Here is a 21,755-nt window from a genome sequence, read left to right as displayed (position 1 = left end):
GGGGACAATGAAATGGTGGACAAAGTTGATAAGTGTTTTGTGACAGTCTTCAATGAGGAAGGCAGTAGCAGGATGCCAGAAATTCAAGAGTGTCCGGAGGCAGAGGTGAGTGTAGTTGCTATTACTAAGGAGCTGAAAATCTGAAGGTAGATAAGTCATCTGGACCAGATGGTGTACGGTCCAACGTTCCAAAAGAGGTAGCTGAAGAGATTGTGGAGGCATTAGTAATGAACTTTCATGAACCACTAGATTCTGGAATGGTTCCTGTGGACTGGAATATTGCAAATGTCACTCCACTCTTTTATGAAGGGATGCAGGCAAAAGAAAGGAAATTATAGACCAGTTAGCCTGACTTCAGTGGTTGGGAAGATGTTGGAGTCCATTATAAGGATGAGGTTTTGGGGTACCTGGAGCCAGATGATAACAAGGGCCAAGTCAGTATTGTTTCCTTTATAGGAATCTTGCCTGACAAATCTCTTGAAATTCTTTGAGGAAATAACAGGCAGGATAGACAAAGGAGAGTCAGTGGATGTTGTATACTTGGATTTTCAGAAGGCCTTTGACAATAACTGGTGTTATCCGCTGGAGTTTAGAAGAATGAGGAGGGGTCTCATTGAAACCTATCAAATATTGAAAGGCCTAGATAGAATGGACATGAAGAGGATGTTTTCTTTAGTGGGAAAGTCTAGGCCCAGAGGGCACAGCCTCAAAATTGAGGGATACCTGTTTAGAAGAGAGATGAGGAGGAATTTCTTTAGCCAGAGAGTGGTGCATCTGTGGAATTCATTGCCACTGACAGCTATAGAAGCCAAGTCATTGGGTATACTTACAGCGGAGGTTAATAGGTTCCTGATTAGTAAGTGTGTCAAAGGTTACGGGGAGAAGGCATGAGAATGGGGTTGAGAGGGATATTAAATCAGCCTTGGTCTAATGGTGGTTCAGACTCGATGGGCCAAATGGCCTAATTCTGCTCCCATTTCTGGTATCTAAAATTTGCTTACGATGCCTGTAGGAAGAGAACCTGTTTGTTACCCAAGGGCAGCCTGGAATGCTATGAGAAGCATAGCAAGTGAAAAGACAGCAGCGGACTCCCCTCACTGAGCAAGAAGCACAGACCGAAGGGAAAGGGAAATAGTGATGGGGAGATCGAGTGAGGCTTCCTCATCTTGAGGGTGGGGGGAAAGGGTAGTGCAGAAAGGGACCCTCCCCACGGCAGACAGTATCTGCGACACGCGCACACGCACACACACACATACCATAAACTACAATGGCACAGGCAGAAGGAGCTGGGCAGGGGATTAGATGAATTAACATACCTCACTTCTCACTGTCTCTATGAAGCAGCCAACATAATCAAAGACCCCACTCGCCACCCCGGACATTCTCTCTTCTTCCCTCTCCCACGGGGCAGAAGATACAAAAGCCCGAAAGCACGTCCCACCAGGCTCAACGACAGCTTCTGCCCACTGTTAACACCTCTCATACACCGAAGATGGACTCTTGGTCTGCCAGTCTTCCTCATCATGGCCCTTGCGACATATTGTCGACGGACACTGCGCTCCGTAACCGTAACACGTCCTTGTGCATTCCGTTTTCCTTTCATACACCCTCGATGTCCTGACGCGCGGAACGATCTGTCTGGGTGGTGAAAGCTTTTCACTGTCCCTCGGTACATGTGACAATAATAAACCAATTTCAAATCCAGTTCTAAGCAGTTTCATTTTTGGCTGACAGACACCGCACTGTCTGATTCTTTCTCTGCCTTAACACTTGATAGCTCCCTGAAAGGGTTTAACACAGAACAGAGAACAGTATAGCACCAGAACAGGCCTTCAGCCCACCATATCTGTGCTGAACACAATGCTGAATTAAACTAAATTTCTTCTGTCTGTACATTTCTATATTGGTTAAAGGCTTCGCAACTACCTCTATCATACACCACCACCATCTCTGGCCATTCTCCTCTCCCTGTGTAAAAGAAATTTAATCCATATATCTCCTTTTAACTTACCCCTTCTCACCTGAAATGCATGCCCTCTGGTATTAGACATTTCAACCCTGGGAAAATGATTCTTTCTAAGCCACTTATAATTTTATAAACTTCTAGGTACACAAAATTATGAGGGGTATAGATTGGATAAATGCAAGCAGGCTTTTTTCCTCTGAGGTTAGGTGGGACTACAACCAGAGGTCATGGATTAAGGGTGAAAGGTGAAATGTTTAAGGGGAACCTGAGGGGAAACTTCTTCACTCAGAGGGTGGTGAGAGTGAGGAATGAGCTGCCAACGCAAGTGGTGCATGTGAGCTGGATTTCAATGTTTAAGAGAAGTTTGGATAGGTACATGGATGGTAAGGATATGGAGAGCTATGGTGCAGGTCGATGGGAGTAGGCAGTTTAAATGGTTTTTGGCGTGAATTAGATGGGCTGAAGGGCCCGTTTCTATGCAGTACTTCTCTATGACTCGAACAAATCTCCCCTCAGTCAGCGCCGGATGTTCCAGAGGAAACAAGGCAAGTTTGTCCAGCCTTGCATTGTACCTTAACGATCTGATCCAGGCAGCATCCTGGTGAGACTCTCCAAAGCCTCTGCATTCTTCCAGTGGTAAGGACAACTGCACGCAGTGCTCCAGGTGCGGCCCAGTCAATGTTTCACACACCCACAAGATGCTTAATCTCTGCAGTAAGGGTTCGCTTCTGGGACGGGAGTGAGTGTAGCGGGGGAGGGAAGAGGTAGGAAAGGGTCCAGTGCCCAGTTTATTACCCCCACTCTCCCTCCCCTACAGTTGTACAAGACATTGCCGAGGCCGAACTTGGACTACTGTGTACAGTTTTGGTGGCCCTGTTATAGGACAGACCTAATTAACTGGAAAGCGTACAGTGAGGATTTATGAGGACTTTAGCGGCTGAGAGAGTAGTCAGGCTTGGTCTTTACTCCATGGCAGGAGAAGGAGAAGGAGGACGACCTTACAGTAACATTGGAAGTATTAGGTTTATAAGTAAGACGGATAGTGTAGCGGTCAGCGTGACGCTTTACAGCGCCAGCGATTGGAGTTCAATTGCCGCGTTGTCGGCCTCCCCGCGACCGCGTGTTTCCTCCTACATTCCAAAAGGGTCAGTAAGTCGTGGACGTGCTGTGTTGAAGTAAAAAGTATGAGGGTGCTTGCAGGCAGACCCCCCACCTCCACCCCCCACCACACGCTGTGTTGATCGTTGATGCAAACGACACGTTTCACTGTCTGGTTCAATTTACATGACGAATAAAGTTAATCTAATATTTTTCCCAGGGTAGGGAGACTAAAATTAGGGTGAGGAGGGGAAGACTTAAGAGACCCGCGAGGTAACTTCTTTCTCCCAGAGGGTGGAACGAGCTGCCAGAGGAGGCGATTGAGACAGATACATGTTAGAAGCGCTTGGGCGGTTACATGGGGGAATAAGGACAGAACACAGGATGAGCATGGTCGGCACGGACTGGTTGGGCCGAAGGGCCTGAATACGTGCAGTATTGCTCCATAAATCGGGCGTACTCACCAAGAGCCTCCTCTTGTTGCGGAACTGCTCTAGGAAATGCTGGCTGCCACCCCGCTTCGAGCCCCTGGACCCCTTCTTGTTCTTCCGATTCCTCCTGTTCTTCCGGCCCTTGCCTCTGCTACCTTTTCCCGAGTTCTCCCTGTCCCTGCCCTTCACCTTCCCGGCTTTGGCACGAGCGGTCGGCGGGGCTGTCTGGCCCGAGCCTGTCGGCCGGGGACGGTCCCCGTTCCTCTCCCCAGGAGCGGAGACTCTGTTGGGCTGGGACGCGCTCTGCCCCCTCCTCGTCTGCGAGCGCTTGGCATTGGAAGCCGGTGTTGGCCGCCGCTCCGGTGGGCTGCTGGTGAGAACCTGGGTGGTCCGGGGGATGGGCTCCTCAGTGACCTGGCGTTGGCCGTACTGAGATCCTACTGTATCAGAATTGGAGGCTAGAACCGTGAACCCTTCAGGGCTGCCCCCGTCCAGTCGCTGGACTGCAGGGGCAGGGGGTTCCAGGTCAGGAAGAGGAGCCTCGGTTGGGGTCCCATGAGTGTGGTCGGCGTTGGGCGCGCTCGGGAGGGGCTGCCTGGCGTTGGCTGTCTTCCTCAGCATCACCTTCTTCTCGATCTGCCCCATCAGCTGCTTCACAGTCTCCTGCCCCGGGCCAGCCAGGTTCCGAGGTGACTTGGCTTTCCTCGCCCTAGCGGAGCCCCGTTTCGAGTTCAGAGCTTTCTGCCTCCGCCCTCCCACAGCCGGTGCTCCGGGCGTCTCCGGGTACCTTCCGTTCGGAGACCGAAAGTGCTTCCGTGAGTTGGGCAAACCTGGTCTTAGCCGGGCATTTGATTGAGAACTTCTGGGCACAGTCCGGATGAGCACTGTCCCAATGGAAGACGTCCCGTTGGCTCCTGGCCTATTAGGGAGGGTCCCAATGGGTGAGGTCCCGTTGGCCAAATTCCTACCGGCGGGGACCTGCCCTGAGGGTCTCCGGGCCCGGAACCCGATGCATTTCTGCTTCTGCGCTCTCCTGGTCAAACTCTCCACCTTCCTGAGGGGCATCTGGTCCACGGTCTCCAGCACCGCCTGCATCCTCACCGCGTACGGGAACCTCTCGTAGACCTGCAGCGACTTCCGGAGCAGCACCATACTGAAGCGAGAAGGCTCCAAGGACAGACGTTGGCTGACCTGCTTCACCACCTCCGGCCTCAGCCTCTCCTCCAGCACCTTACCTTCCTGGGACACTCTCAGCAACTTGCCCTGGGCCGGCCGGCTGCCCTGGAACAGAACTAGAACCAGGAGGTCCCTCAGCGCCAGCTCGCACCTCAGCGCTCTGTTTTTGAGGTCCACCTGCCTCTCCATCAGTCGGTAGGACGTGTCCCGGGGACCGGGAGCGGCGATCACCAGCAGCCGAGCCTTGCCGAAGTGCCGGGCCAGGGGGCCGTGGTGAGCGCCGGGCGCCGGCGGGCTCTTGTGATCAGTCGGCGACTGCGAACCGTCTCCAGCCGCCAGCCGGAGCAGCGAGAGCACCAGCACGCAAGCGGCAAGCGGCCGGTGCGGGATACCCATCCTTTCCGCTCCGCATTCAGAGACCCGACTGACGAGCAAAGCCCTGTGCGAGAAATCCCATCCCATCGGCCAGGAAAAATTCCTCAGCCCACAACTCTGTTCCAGTCGCGATACGAATGCCTGCGGAGTGTGCCGCAATCCGCGCATATGTGTGTGTGGAATGTAACATATTCGCCGACTGTTAACCAGGTGTGACTACAGGGGTGTACAAACCGAATGTAAACACAGTCACAAAAACATATGCACACCCTAAACAACACTGGGCAGGGTTAACCGCCCTCCCCCGGCCCGGCCAGGCAGAGAGGCATTTGAGCATTCAGCCACGTGTGCATCCAAGCCGAGTAACGGACGGGCCAGCCCTACAAACCCCGAGGGAGTCCCTTTACTTCCTCACAAACTGTCGGCCTCCCAGTCACCCCACGCCCTTAATTCAGGGAACTCAAGGACAAGAGAAAAAAAATTCTCCTTTCTCCGGGTTACAGTCAGAACCGGCATAAATAAAGACAAAAGTCAGACACGCTTCACTCACAGTTACACACCACTGACTCAAACAAACAACACACTCAGACATCACATACCCAGACATACATCACACCACAGGCACACATATACACACCCAGACACACGTCACACACAGTCATACATCACTGACTCAGACAAACAACACACTCAGACATCACATACCCAGACACACATCACATACCTAGACACACGTCAGACACAGACCCAGACATACATCACACCACAGGCACACATATACACACCCAGACACATGTCACACACCAACACACATCACAGCACAGACACACATCACAAATGTCACACAGACTTAAGTCTCACACACAGACACACGTCACACCCAGATACACATAAGGACATAAGAAATAAGAGCAGGAGTAGGTCATCTGGCCCGTCGAGCCTGCTCCTCCATTCAATAAGGTCATGGCTGATCTGGCCACGGATTCATCTCCAGCTACCTGCTTTTTCCCCATAACAATTCCCCCTACTTTGCAAAAATCTATCCAACCTTGTCTTAAATATATTCACCAAGGTAGCCTCCACTTCTCCATTGGGCAGAGAATTCCACAGATTCACCACTCTCTGGGAAAAGCAGTTCCTCCTCATCTCCGTCCTAAATCTACTCCCCCAAATCTTCATCCCTAGTTCTAGTCTTTCCTGCCTCTATCTTACCTATCCCTTTCATAATTTTATATGTTTCTATAAGGTCTCCTCTCATTCTTCTGAATTCCAGCGAGTACAGTCCCAGGCGATTCAATCTCTCCTCATCGTTTAACCCCCTCATCTCTGGAATCAACCTGGTGAACCTCCTCTGCACTGCCTCCAAAGCCAGTATATCCTTCCTCAAGTAAGGAGACCAGAACTGCACACAGCACTCCAGGTGCAGCCTCACCAGTACCCTGTATAGTTGCAGCATGACCTCCCTGCTCTTAAATTCAATCCCTCTAGCAATGAAGGCCAACATTTTATTTGCCACCTTGATAGTCTGCTGCTGCACCTGCAAACCAACCTTTTGTGATTCATGCACAAGCACTCCCAAGTCCCTCTGCACAGCAGCATGCTGCAATTTTTTACCATTTAAATAATAATCTGCTCTTTCATTTTTCCTTCCAAAGTGGATGACCTTGTATTTACCAACATTGTACTCCATCTGCCAGACCCTTGCCCACTCACTTAACCTATCTATATCTCTTTGCAGACTCTCCGTATCTTCTGTACAATTTGCTTTTCCACTCAATTTAGTGTCATTAGCAAATGAAGAGACACTACACTCGGTCCCCTCTTCCAGATCGTTAATGTATATCGTGAACAGTTACAGGCCCAGCACAGACCCTTGTGGCACACCACTCACCACTGATTGCCAACCAGAGTAACACCCATGTATCCCAACTCTCTGCTTTCTATCAGCTAACCAATCCTCTATTCATGCTAGTATATCACCCCCAACTCTGCATCCTTATTTTATGGCTAAGTCTTTTATGCGGCACCTTATCAAATGCCTTCTGATAATCCAAGTAATTAACATCTGTCTGTTCTCCTCTATCCACTGCGCTCCAACACAGCCTCCATTTTCCTATCATCCATGTGCCAATCCAAGATTTTCTTAAACATCCCCAATGTATCTAGACCATAAGACCATAAGACAAAGGAGCAGAAGTTGGCCATTCGGCCCATCGAGTCTGCTCCGCCATTTTATCATGAGCTGATCCATTCTCCCATTTAATCCCACTCCCCCGCCTTCTCACCATAACCTTTGATGCCCTGGCTATTCAGATACCTATCAATCTCTGCCTTAAATACACCCAATGACTTGGCCTCCACTGCTGCCCGTGGCAACAAATTCCATAGATTCACCACCCTCTGGCTAAAAAAATTTCTTCACAAATCTACCTCTACCACAACCCCAAAGATGGATTTTTTCACTCTTTATGCAAAAAAAACATATTTGACATCCCCTATACTTTCCTCCAATCACCTTAAAATTATACCTCCTTGTATTAGTCATTTCTGCCCTGAGAAGTCGCTGGCTGACCACACAATCTATGCCTCTTATCATCTCATACACCTCTATCAGGTCTCCTCTCATCCTCCTTCATGCCAAAGAGAAAATCCCTAGCTCACTCAACCTTTCCTCTTAAGACATGCTCTCTATTCCAGGCAGCATCCTGGTAAATTTCCTCTGCACCCTCCCTTTAGCTTCCTCGTCCCTCCTATATGCTTCCCAGTCTGGAGGGTGTGGAGCATGGTGGCGGCTTGCAGATGGTGGTGGTTGCTGCTCTGGGATCCATAGCTACGTAAGGAAGAGTTTCCTTCAGTTACAACTTTACATCTCATACAGCTACTGGAGAGGCATGAGGAGCTGGGATAGGAAACAGTGGAACGGGGAACGAACACGAGAGCTTCGGCAGCTGCTGGAGGTTCACAGCAACACACAAAATGCGGGAAGAACCCTGCGGGTCAGGCAGCATCAACAAAGGGGAATAAACAGTTGACGTTTCAGGCTGAGACCCTTTACCAGGACTGGGAAGGAAGGGTGAAGACGCCCAATTAGAAGGTGGGGAGAGGAGAAGGAGATAGGTGAAGCCAGGTGGGTGGGAAAGGTCAAGGACTGGAGAAGGAGAAAGGGAAGAAGGAGGGGCACCAGGCAGAAGTGAAAGGCGGGTGAGGAGAAGAGGTAGAAACCAGAGAGGGGAATAGAAGAAGAGGGAAGGGGGAGGGAAAAATTACTGGAAGGAGAAATTGATGTTCATACTGTCAGGCTGGAGGCTACCCAGACAAAACATAGAGTGTTGCTCCCCCACCCTGAGAGTGGCCTGATCATGGCAAGAGAGGAGGCCGTGGATCAACATGTCAGAACAGGAATGGGGATTGGAATGAAAACGGGGAATGGTTGCATGGAGGTCATATAAAGACCAGTGAGGCGACAAGGAGAATTAGTGCCCCAGGACAAATGAGTCAGCAACCACCCTGCACGGGCTTGTGCTGAGATTTTGTAACTTTGACCTGCTGCCCCAAAGGAATCTCCAGAACAAGGTGAACTGCCGAGGCAGCAAAACAGGAGGGCGGCAGAGATGGAGCAAGTATCACTGCAGCTCTATAATACTCCAGCATTGTCCAGTCGCAAACCAGAGAAAATATGCAGATGCTGGAAATCCAAGCAACACACACACACACCCAAAGCGGGATCTCCCAGTGGCCACCCATTTTAATTACACTTCCCATTCCCATTCCGATATGTCCATCCACGGCGTCCGCCACTGTCGTGATGAGGCCACACTTAGGTTGGAGGAACAGCACCTTATATTCTGTTTGGGTAGCCTCCAACCTGATGGCATGAACACTGATTTCTCAAACTTCCAGTGATGCCCCATCCCTCTTCCTTCACCATTTCCCATCCCCTTTTCCCTCACTCACCTTATCTCCTTGCCTGCCCGTTGCTCCCCTCTGATACTACTCCCCCTTTTTCTTTCTTCCACGGCCTTCTGTCTCTTTCACCAATCCTTCACCCTCCAGATTTCCCCTATCCCGTCCCCTCCCCCCACCTTTAAAATCTACTACTTAGCTTTTTGCTCCAGTCCTGCCGAAGGGTTTCAGCCCAAAACCTCAACTGTACTCTTCTCCTAGACGCTGCCTGGCCTGCTGAGTTCCTCCGGCGTTGTGTGTGTGTTACTCGGAGTAGTGTGTTCGGTTGTGATCACCGCATTATAAGAAGGACATGGAAACTTTAGAGAGGGTGCCGAGGAGATTTACCAGGATGCTGCCTGGATTATGAGGATAGGTTGAGTGAGCTCGGGCTTTTCTCTTTGGCGCGAAGAAGGATGAGAGGTGAATTCATAGAGGTGTACAAGAATATGAGGGATGGATTGAGTAGACAGCCAGAGACTTTTTTCCAGGACAGAAATGGCTAATACGAGGAGACATTAATTTAAGGTGATTGGAGGAAAGTATAAGAGGGGATATCAGAGGTAGGTTTTTACGCCGAGATTGGTGGGTGTGTGGAACGCCCTGCTGGGGTGGTGATAGCTGCAGATACATTAGAGCCTGTGTTCTATGTTGTCCAATTGTAAACCTGTGAACTGCCCCACTGGAGGCTTTGGGAGAATGGAGGGACTATGGACATTGCGTAGATTAGGCGGCATGAGTTTAATTGTTTTGGCACAAGTTTGTAGGCTGTGTTCCATGTTTTATCTTCTGTCTTTTAGTTTATTTATGGCTCTAAATGACAATTCCAGTTAATTTAGGCACAGTAATGTAGTGGTTAGCATAACGCTCCGCAGCGCCAGCGATCAGGGTTCGATTCCCGCTGTTGTCTGTAAGGAGCTTATGCATTCTCCCTGTGACCACATGGGTTTCTGCCCACAGTCAATAGTTGTATGGGTTAGGGTGAGCTGTGTTGGTCGCTGCGACAAAACAATGCATTTCCCTGTATGTTCTGATGTACACATGACAAATAAAACTAATCTTTAGCGTAGTGGTTAGAGTATCGCTATTACAGCTCGGGGCGTTCCAGAGATCTGAGTTCAATGCCGGAGTCTCTGTGTACATCCTCCTGGTGGAACCCCCGGGTTTTCCCCCAGTGCTTCGGTTTCCTCCCACAGTTGAAAGACATAGTGAGCCGGTGAATTTGTCATTGTAAATTGTCCCAATTTAGATCAGGGTTCTCAGAGGTTGTTGGGGCAGCATGATTCGAATGGCTGGAAAGGTATGTCGCTTTCGTATGGTGTGTCACTAAATTTAACTGGCATCAGAGATATAAAGTCCGTGGGACCCTGGGTTTCCCACTGAATTTCCTCACTATTTTTAACTCCAGCTGGAACTGTCTGCTATCAAAGAAAAGTAAATAAACAGGCTCATATCTGAAGCTCTGCTAGTGCAGTTTATGAACACCAGATGAGTTCAGACTGGGCAACTATCCAGTCCCGGTCATTGGATAAGGACCATCAACTTGCTGCTCTCTGTGTTGGCATGGGACCTGTAACTGTGCCCTGCTTAACAAGCCTTCCCCGTACTAGTCCTCACATATTTCTGTATCACTTATCCTCAAAGATCGTAACTTGTTTGAAGTTCAGTTCAGCTAAAGTCACCTCACTACAGGAAGGACGTGGGAGCTTCAGAGAGGGTGCAGAGGAGATTCACCAGGATGCTGCCTGGATTAGAGAGGGTGCAGAGGAGATTCACTAGGATGATGCCTGGATTAGGGAGGGTGCAGAGGAGATTCACCAGGATGCTGCCTGGATTAGAGAGGGTGCAGAGGAGATTCACCAGGATGCTGCCTGGATTAGAGAGGGTGCAGAGGAGATTCACCAGGATGCTGCCTGGATTAGAGAGGGTGCAGAGGAGATTCACCAGGATGCTGCCTGGATTAGAGAGGGTGCAGAGCAGATTCACCGGGATGCTGCCTGGATTAGAGAGGGTGCAGAGCAGATTCACCAGGATGCTGCCTGGATTAGAGAGAGTGCAGAGGAGATTCACCAGGATGCTGCCTGGATTAGAGAGGATGCAGAGGGGATTCACCAGGATGCTGCCTGGGTTAGAGAGCGTGTCTTACAGGGATAGATCGAGTGAGTTTGGGCTTTTCTCTATTGAGTGAAGGAGGATGAGAGGTGACTTGATAGAGGTGGACAAGATGATAAGAAGCATAAGAGTGGACAGCCAGAGGCTTTTTTTCCCAGGGTAGCAATGGCTAATATGAGGGACATGATTTTAAGGTGATTGGAGGAGAGTACAGAGGGATATCAGAAAGTATTTTTTACGTAGAGTGGTGGGAGTGTGGTGATAGTTAGCTCTTTACTGCTTACCTGAGCTGTGCACTGCATGCACTTTGAATTATATTTTATCAACTTATTTGTGGTAATATCTTGTCTTATGTGCTGTGTGCAATATGCTTTGTGGGTGAGGAGGAACGTTGTTTCATTTGGTTGTGTAGATGTACAGTCAAATGACAATAAACTTGAATTTGGATACTGTGCTCGAGTCTCTTAGATGGGACAAGGACACAACTGATGCTGGTTTATAATAGGGTAGAAGCCAAAGTCCTTTCCCCAGAATGAAAGTTTAAAGGATAAACACTGGAGATTCTGCAGATGCTGGGAATCCAGAGCAACACACACAATATGCTGGAGGAACTCAGCAGGTCAGGCAGAATCTATGAAGAGGACGAAACTGTTGACGTTTCAGGCTGTGACCCTTCACCAGGATGTTTAAAGGAGTTTAATGGAGATGGGGGGGGTGGGGTGGGATAAGGCTTTTTTACGCAAAGCAGCGGGTGCCTGGAACAGGCTGCCAGAACTGGTGAAATAAAGAAAAAGTTTAACTTTAATTGTACATCAAAGCAAACAGTGAATTATGCCACTTGTGTCAATGACCAACATAGTCCAAGGACTTGCCAGGGCAGCCCAAGTCTCACCAAGCTCTGGCACCAATATGCCCACAACTTACTAACCCTAACCCGTACGTGTTTGGAAACCCACACAGTCATGGGGAGAATGTAGAGACAGTGGCAGGAACTGGACCCTGATCACTGGCACTGTAAAGTGTTGTGATAACCACTACTCTACTGTGCTGTCCCCTCTGGGGAAAAAATGCTTGCCCCGTATTTATTCAAACTTACACCCTTTCACCTTAAAACACCGTAATCCTCTTCACAACTCTTTCTCTCTTCTCTCCCTCCTCTCCCACCCCCACAAATCAAAGAACTGAGTACAGGAGCTGGGATGTTATGTTAAAGTTGTGTAAAATATTGGTGAGGCTTAGCTTGAATCCCGTTAGGCCTAGGACGTGGACGTGGAGAGGTAGGTTTTTTACACAGAGTGTAGTGCGTGCAAGGGACATGCTGCTGGGGTGGTGGTAGAGGCAGATACACTCAGGGTGTTTAACCAACTCTTAATGGATGATAGAAAAATGGAGGGCTGTGTGTGAAGGAAGGGTTAGATTGATCTTGGAGAAGGTTGTAAAGCTAGCACAACATTGCGGGCCGAAGGATGTGTACTGCACTGTAGTGTTCTATTTCGTTCAATTACATGGGACAAGTATTCAGAGACAAGGGGAGAAAAGGACCAGAATTAAGGGATTGGAAAGTAATGTGCTTGTTGGTTGCCAACTGGATGTGTTTTTTTAAAAACTTGAGATGGTGTTGCTTGCAGTTCAGGGTAGCAGCTCTTCTCTATGTGGTTAGCAGTTCTCTTCAGCAGATGTGTGGCGTGGCCCTGGCTCTTCATCCACAGCCTGCTGTCTGCCTTCTGGCACTGTTCTTTGGCGGTCAGCTCTGCACTTCTGGCTCCAGTTTACTTTCTGCCTTGGCTCTGTTTCTCAGGCGATGTTACACTCCCATCTTCCCCAGAACATACTGATGCAATTCTCCACTGGCGTCACAGGGAGCATCCTCACGAAGCCCTATCTGGCTTGGTGCAGCACCCTCTCACAACATACAGAAACCACAACAAACCTTTGGGTCAGCAGAAAAGGTCATTCTCTGTAGGCTGCCATCACTGCAAGACTCGTATGTGTCCAAGACAAAGAAATGGCCAGGAAAAAAAGTTTCTAAACATAAACCAGCAAATTATAGGCCAGTCAGTCTGACATCAGTTGGGGGAAAGTTGTTGGAAGATATTCTAGGAGTCTGGATATTTAAGTATTTGAATAGACATGGACTGACTCAGGATAGTCAGCATGGCTTTGAGACTTGTAGGTCATGGTCATGTCTAACCAATCTTCCAGAGTATTTTCAAGTCAAGTCACTTTTTATTGTCATTTCGACCATAACTGCTGGTACAGTACAGAGTAAAAACATGAATAATACAAAAACTACACTGAATTACATAAAACAGCACAAAACTACACTACACTACAGACCTACCCAGGACTGCATAAAGTGCACAGGCATTACAATAAATAATAAACAAGACAATAGGCACAGTAGAGGGCAGTGGGTTGGTGTCAGTCCAGGCTCTGGGTATTGAGGAGTCTGATGGCTTGGGGAAGAAACTGTTACATAGTCTGGTTGTGAGAGCCCGAATACTTCAGTGCCTTTTGCCAGATGGCAGGAGGGAGAAGAGTTTGTAGACAATAGACAATAGGTGCAGAAATAGGCCATTCGGCCCTTTGAGCCAGCACCGCCATTCACTGGGATCATGGCTGATCATCCACAATCAGTACCCCATTTCTCCCCATATCCCTTGACTCTGCTATCTTTAAGAGCTCTATCTAACTCTTTCTTGAAAGCATCCAGAGAATTGGCCTCTACTGCCTTCTGAGGCAGAGCATTCCACAGATCCACAACTCTCTGAGTGAAAAAGTTTTTCCTCAACCCCGTTCTAAATGGCCTATCCCTTATTCTTAAACTGTGGCCTCTGGTTCTGGACTCCCCCAACATCGGGAACATGTTTCCTGCTTCTAGCATGTCCAATCCCTTAATAATGTTATATGTTTCAATCAGATCCCCTCTCATCCTTCTAAATTCCAGTGTATACAATCCCAGTCGCTCCAATCTTTCAACATATGACAGTCCCACCATCCTGGGAATTAACCTTGTGAACCTACACTGCACTCCCTCAATAGCAAGAATGTCCTTCCTCAAATTTGGAGACCAAAACTGTACACAATACTCCAGTTGTGGTCTCGCCAGGACCCTGTACAACTGCAGAAGGACCTCTTTGCTCCTATACTCAACTCCCCTTGTTATGAAGGCCAGCATCCCATTAGCTTTCTTCACTGCCTGCTGTACCGGCATGCTTACTTTCAGTGACTGATGAACAAGGACACCTAGATCTCGTTGTACTTCCCCTTTTCCTAACTTGACACCATTCAGATAGTAATCTGCCTTCCTGTTCTTGCTACCAAAGTGGATAACCTCACATTTCTCCACATTAAACTGCATCTGCCCAATCACCCAATCTGTCCAAGTCACCCTGCATTCTCATAACACCTTCCTCACATTTCACACTGCCACCCAGCTTTGTGTCATCTGCAAATTTGCTAATGTTACTTTTAATCCCTTCATCAAAATCATTAATGTATATTGTAAACAGCTGCGGTCCCAGCACCAAGCCTTGCGGTACCCCACTAGTCACCGCCTGCCATTCTGAAAAGGACCCGTTAATCGCTACTCTTTGTTTTCTGTCTGCCAACCAATTTTCTATTCATGTCAGTACCCTACCCCCAATACCAAGTGCTCTAATTTTGCCCACTAATCTCCTATGTGGAATCTTATCAAAGGCTTTCTGAAAGTCCAGGTACACTACATCCACTGGCTCTCCCTTGTCCATTTTCATAGTTACATCCTTAAAAAATTCCAGAAGATTAGTCAAGCGTGATTTCCCCTTCGTAAATCCATGCTGACTCGGACCGATCCTGTTACTGCTGTCCAAATGTGCGGCTATTTCATCTTTTATAATTGACTCCAGCATCTTCCCCACCATTGATGTCAGGCTAACTGCTCTATAATTCCCTGTTTTCTCTCTCCCTCCTTTCTTAAAAAGTGGGATAACATTAGCTACCCTCCAATCCACAGGAACTGATCCTGGATCTATAGAACATTGGAAAATGATTACTAATGCATCCATGATTTCTAGAGCTACCTCCTTAAATACCCTGGGATGCAGACCATCAGGTCCCGGGGATTTATCAGCCTTCAGTCCCATCAGTCTATCCAACACCATTTTCTGCCTAATGTGAATCTCCCTTCAGTTCCTCCGTTACCCTGGGTCCTCTGGCCACTATTACATCTGGGAACACACATCAAAGTTGCTGGTGAACGCAGCAGGCCAAGCAGCACCTGTAGGAAGAGGTGCAGTCGACGTTTCAGGCCGAGACCTGGGAGATTGTTTGTGTCTTCCCTAGTGAAGACAGATCCAAAGTACCTGTTCAATTCGTCTGCCATTTCCTTGTTCCCCATAATAATTTCACCCGTTTCTGTCTTCAAGGGCCCAACTTTGGTCTTAACTAATTTTTTCCTCTTCACATACCTAAAGGAGCTTTTACCATCCTCCTTTATATTCTTGGCTAGCTTACCGTCGTACCTCATCTTTTCTCCCCGTATTGCCTTTTTAGTTATCCTCTGTTGCTCTTTAAAAGTTTCCCAATCCCCTGGCTTCCTGCTCATCTTTGCTATGTTATACTACTTCTCTTTTATTTTTATACTGTCCTTGACTTCCCTTGTCACCCCTTACTCCCCTTAGAATCTTAGAACGTAGAACATAGAACATAGAATAGTACAGCACAGTACAGGCCCTTCGGCCCACAATGTTGTGCCGACCCTCAAACCCTGCCTCCCATATAAACCCCCACCTTAGATTCCTCCATATACCTGTCTAGTAGTCTCTTAAACTTCACTACTGTATCTGCCTCCACCACTGACTCTGGCAGTGCATTCCACGCACCGACCACTCTCTGAGTAAAAAACCTTCCTCTGATATCCCCCTTGAACTTCCCACCCCTTACCTTAAAGCCATGTCCTCTTGTATTGAGCAGTGGTGCCCTGGGGAAGAGGCGCTGGCTATCCACTCTATCTATTCCTCTTATTATCTTGCACACCTCTATCATGTCTCCTCTCATCCTCCTTCTCTCCAAAGAGTAAAGCCCTAGCTCCCTTAATCTCTGATCATAATGCATACTTTCTAAACCAGGCAGCATCCTGGTAAATCTCCTCTGTACCCTTTCCAATGCTTCCACATCCTTCCTATAGTGAGGTGACCAGAACTGGACACAATACTCCAAGTGTGGCCTAACCAGAGTTTTATAGAGCTGCATCATTACATCGCGACTCTTAAACTCTATCTCTCGACTTATGAAAGCTAACACCCCATAAGCTTTCTTAACTACCCTATCCACCTGTGAGGCAACTTTCAGGGATCTGTGGACATGTACCCCGAGGTCCCTCTGCTCCTCCACACTACCAAGTATCCTGCCATTTACTTTGTACTCTGCCTTGGAGTTTGTCCTTCCAAAGAGTACCACCTCACACTTCTCCGGGTTGAACTCCATCTGCCACTTCTCAGCCCACTTCTGCATCCTATCAATGTCTCTCTGCAATCTTTGACAATCCTCTACACTATCTACAACACCACCAACCTTTGTGTCGTCTGCAAACTTGCCAACCCATCCTTCTACCCCCACATCCAGGTCGTTAATAAAAATCATGAAAAGTAGAGGTCCCAGAACGGATCCTTGTGGGACACCACTAGTCACAATCCTCCAATCTGAATGTACTCCCTCCACCACCACCCTCTGCCTTCTGCAGGCAAGCCAATTCTGAATCCACCTGGCCAAACTTCCCTGGATCCCATGCCTTCTGACTTTCTGAATAAGCCTACCGTGTGGAACCTTGTCAAATGCCTTACTAAAATCCATATAGATCACATCCACTGCACTACCCTCATCTATGTGCCTGGTCACCTCCTCAAAGAACTCTATCAGGCTTGTTAGACACGATCTGCCCTTCACAAAGCCATGTTGACTGTTCCTGATCAGACCATGATTCTCTAAATGCCTATAGATCCTATCTCTAAGAATCTTTTCCAACAGCTTTCCCACCACAGACGTAAGGCTCACTGGTCTATAATTACCCGGACTATCCCTGCTACCTTTTTTGAACAAGGGAACAACATTCGCCTCCCTCCAATCCTCCGGTACCATTCCCATGGACAACGAGGACATAAAGATCCTAGCCAGAGGCTCAGCAATCTCTTCTCTCGCCTCGTGGAGCAGCCTGGGAATATTCCGTCAGGCCCCGGGGACTTATCTGTCTTAATGTATTTTAACAACTCCCAACACCTCCTCTCCCTTAATATCAGCATGCTCCAGAACGTCAACCTCACTCATATTGTCCTCACCATCATCAAGTTCCCTCTCATTGGTGAATACCGAAGAGAAGTATTCATTGAGGACCTCGCTCACTTCCACAGCCTCCAGGCACATCTTCCCACCTTTATCTCTAATCGGTCCTACTTTCACTCCTGTCATCCTTTTTTTCTTCACATAATTGAAGAATGCCTTGGGGTTTTCCTTTACCCTGCTCGCCAAGGCCTTCTCATGCCCCCTTCTTGCTCTTCTCAGCCCCTTCTTAAGCTCCTTTCTTGCTTCCCTATTTTCCTCAATAGACCCATCTGATCCTTGCTCCCTAAACCTCATGTATGCTGCCTTCTTCCTCCTGACTAGATTTTCCACCTCACTTGTCACCCATGGTTCCTTCACCCTACCATTCTTTATCTTCCTCACCGGGACAAATTTATCCCTTACATCCCGCAAGAGATCTCTAAACATCGACCACATGTCCATAGTACATTTCCCTGCAAAAACATCATCCCAATTCACACCCGCAAGTTCTAGCCTTATAGCCTCATAATTTGCCTTTCCCCAATTAAAAATTTTCCTGTCCTCTTTGATTCTATCCTTTTCCATGATAATTATAAAGGCCAGGGAGCGGTGGTCACTGTCCCCTAGATGCTCACCCACTGAGAGATCTGTGACCTGACCCGGTTCATTACCTAATACTAGATCTAGTATGGCATTCCCCCTGGAGGAATCTTTCTTCCTCTTTGGAATGAACTGACCCTGCACCTTCTGTATTATTCCCAGAAATACCTGCCATTGTTGTTCCACTGTCATCCCTGCTAGGGTATCTTTCCAGTCAACTTTGGCCAGCTCCTCCCTCATGGGTCCATAGTTCCCTTTGTTCAACTGTAATACTGACTCTTCCAATTTTCCCTTCTCCCTCTCAAATTGTAGATTAAAACTTATCATATTATGGTCACTACCTCCTAATGGCTCCTTTACCTCGAGTTCCCTTATCAAATCCGGTTCATTACACATCACTAAATCCAGAATTGCCTTCTCCCTGGTAGGCTCTAGTACAAGCTGCTCTAAGAATCCATCTCAGAGGCACTCCACAAACTCCCTTTCTTGGGGACCAGTACCAACTTGATTTTCCCAGTCTACCTGTGTGAGAGGTGCATGGAGTCCTTCATAATACTGTTTGCTTTATGGATGCAGCGTGTGGTGTAAATGTCTGTAATGACAGGAAGAGAGACCCCGATGATCTTCTCAGCTGACCTCACTATCCGCTGCAGGGTCTTGCGATCCAAGATGTGCAATTTCCGAACCAGGCAGTGATGCAGCTGCTCAGGATGCTCTCGATACAACCTCAGTAGAATGTGGTGAGGATGGGGGTGGGAGATGGACTTTTCTCAGCCTTTGCAGAAAGTAGAGACGCTGCTGGGCTTTCTTTGCTCTGGAGCTGGTGTTGAGGGACCAGGTGAGATTCTCCGCCAGGTGAACACCAAGAAATTTGCTGCTCTTAACGATCTCTACAGAGGAGTCGTCGATGTTCAGCAGAGAGTGGTCGCTCCGTGTCCTCTTGAAGTCAACAACCATCTCTTTTGTTTTGTTCACATTCAGAGACAGGTTGCTGGCTCTGCACCAGTCTGTTAGCCGCTGCACCTCTTCTGTATGCTGACTCGTCGTTCTTGCTGATGAGACCCACCATGGTCATGTCATCGGCGAACTTGATGATGTGATTCGAGCTGTGTGTTGCAACACAGTCGTGGGTCAGCAGAGTGAACAGCAGTGGACTGAGCACACAGCCCTGGGGGGCCCCGTGCTCAGTGTGATGGTGTTGGAGATGCTGCTTCCAATCCGGACTGACTGAGGTCTCCCAGTCAGGAAGTCTAGGATCCAGTTGCAGAGGGAGGTGTTCAGGCCCAGTAGGCTCAGCTTTCCAATCAGTTTCTGAGGAATGATTGTGTTGAATGCTGAACTGAAGTCTATGAACAGCATTCGGACGTACGTGTCTTTTTTGTCCAAGGGAGTTAGGGCCAGGTGGAGGGTGATGGCAATGGCATCATCTGTTGAACAGTTGGGATGGTACGCGAACTGCAGGGGGTCCAGTGAGGGGAGCAGCAGGGTCTTGATGTGCCTCATGACGAGCCTCTCGAAACACTTCATGATGATGGATGTGAGTGCAATGGGACGGTAGTTTTGAGGAATCTACCATGAAAGTGAATGAAGACAAGACAGTGGATGTTGTCTACATGGACATTAGTAAGGAATTTGACAAGATCCTGCACGGGAGGCTGGTCAAGAAGGTTCAGTTCTTTGGGTTTCAGGATGAAGTAATAAATTGGATTAGACAATGGTTTTGGAAGAAGCCAGAGAATGGTAGTAGATGGTCGCCTCTGACTGTGCTACTGGTGTGCCACAGGGATTGATGTGGGTCAGTTGATGTCTGTCGTCATTATCAATGATCTGGATGATAATGTGGTTAACATGGATCAGCAAATTTGCAGATGATACCAAGACTGGGGGTGTAGTGAACAGCGAGAAAGACTATTAGAATTTGCGGCAGGATCTAGACCAGATGGAAAAATAGGCTGAAAAATGGCAGGTGGAATTTAATGCAGATAAGTACAAGGTGTTGCACTTCTGTAGGACCAACTAGGGTAGGTCTTACACAGTGAATGGTAGGGCACTGAGCAGTGGGGTAGAACAAAGGGATCTGGGAATAGAGCTCCATAGTTTGTTGAAAGTGGTGTCACAGGTAGAGAAAGTTGTAAAGAAAGCTTTTGCCACATTGGCCTTCATAAATCAATGTACTGAGTACAGGAGATGGGATGTTATGTTCAAGTTGTATAAGACTTTGGTGAGGCCTAATTTGGAGTATTGTGTGCAGCTTTGGTCACCGACCCACAGGAAAGATGAAAACAAGGTTGAAGGAGTACAGAGAAAATTTACAAGCATGTTGCCATATCTGGAGGACCTGAGTTAAGATGAAATACTCAATAGGTTAGGACTGTATTCTTTAAAATGTAGAAGATTAAGAGGAGATTTGTTAGAGGCAGACAAAATTATGAGGGATATAGATTGGGTATATGCAAGCTGGTTTTTTCCACTGAGGATGGGTGGGACCACAACCAAAGGTCATGGGTTAAGGGTAAAAGGTGAAAAGTTTAGGGGGAATATGAGGGGAAATTTCTTCACTCAGAGGGTCCTGAGAGTGTGGAACGAGCTGCCTACACAAGTGGTGCATGTAAGCTCGATTTCAACGTTTAAGATAAGTTTGGATAGGTATATGGATTGTAGGGAGGCTTATGGTCCCGGTGTAGGTCAATGGGAGTAGGCAGTTTAAAGAGTTTTGCCATAGACTAGATGGGCTGAAGGGCCTGATTCTGTGCTGTAATTCTCTATTACTCTATGACTCTGAAAATAATTGCAGCCATCTCCCACTCAGCAAACTTGCCTTTTCCAAAATCTCCCTTCTGGAAAGTGCTATAGGATTATTAAAACAAAAACTTCACATCATAAAAGTTTTGTCACCCAGGGAGTTAAACTGATCAACCTTTCTAGCTAGCCCCCACCCCCTGTATCACTACACTGCACTTCAAACCACAGTTTATAATGTTGCTTACATTGTAAATACATGTTGGTATTTGGGTATTTATGCATATTTCATTCTATGTCCACACTTTAAACTCTAACTTATTTTTTATAATTATTTATTCTTTTTTTTCAATGTTTTTGTTGCATGTTGCATCTTGACCAGCACCCCACTGCGAATTCCCAAAACATGTAAATGTACACTGGGTGGCCACTTTATTAGGTACACTTGCACACTGCTCATTAATGCAAATATCTAATCAGCCAATCATGTGGCAGCAACTCAACACAAAAGTGCATGCAGTCATGGTCAAGAGGTTCAGATGTTCTTCAGACCAATCATCAGAATGGGGAAGAAATGTGATCTAAGTGACTTTGACTATGGAATGATTGTTGGTGCCAGATGGGGTGGTTTGAGTATCTCAGAAACTGCTGATTTCCTGGGATTTTCATGCACAACAGTCTCTAGAATTTCCAGAGAATGGTACGAAAAACAAAAAGAAAAATCCAGTGAGCAGCAGTTCTGTGGGTACAATTGCTTTGAGGGAGGTCAGACTGTTTCAAGCTGAGAGGAAAGGGACAGTAACTCAAATAACCATATGTTACAACAGTAGTGTGCAGAAGAGCATCTCTGAACACACGACCTGTTGAATCTTGAAGTGGATGGGCTACAGCAGCAGACCCCAAACATACACTCAGTGACCACTTTATTAGGTACAGGAGGTATTTAATAAAGTGGCCACTGAGTGTACAATTTGTTACTGTGTGTAATATACTATGCTGCTGCAAAAAGCAAATTGTCT

The 21,755-nt window shown here is 47.7% G+C and overlaps 1 protein-coding gene across 2 annotated transcripts in view; it reads right to left on the bottom strand.

Moving 5' to 3' along the window:
• Positions 1-5,387, bottom strand: part of LOC140197176 (coiled-coil domain-containing protein 80-like) — a 32,252-nt gene extending 26,865 nt beyond the window's left edge. For both annotated transcript variants that reach the window (XM_072257087.1, XM_072257088.1), the window contains exon 1: positions 3,529-5,387. In XM_072257087.1, coding sequence (XP_072113188.1) covers positions 3,529-5,214 — 1,686 coding nt within the window. In that variant the 5' untranslated portion in view covers positions 5,215-5,387. The remainder of the gene's footprint in view (positions 1-3,528) is intronic.
• Positions 5,388-21,755: the final 16,368 nt, after the last annotated feature.

The sequence above is a fragment of the Mobula birostris genome, chromosome 5 (genome assembly GCF_030028105.1).
Source record: "Mobula birostris isolate sMobBir1 chromosome 5, sMobBir1.hap1, whole genome shotgun sequence".
NCBI lineage: Eukaryota > Metazoa > Chordata > Chondrichthyes > Myliobatiformes > Myliobatidae > Mobula > Mobula birostris.
This window is presented reverse-complemented; position numbering and strand designations above follow the sequence as displayed.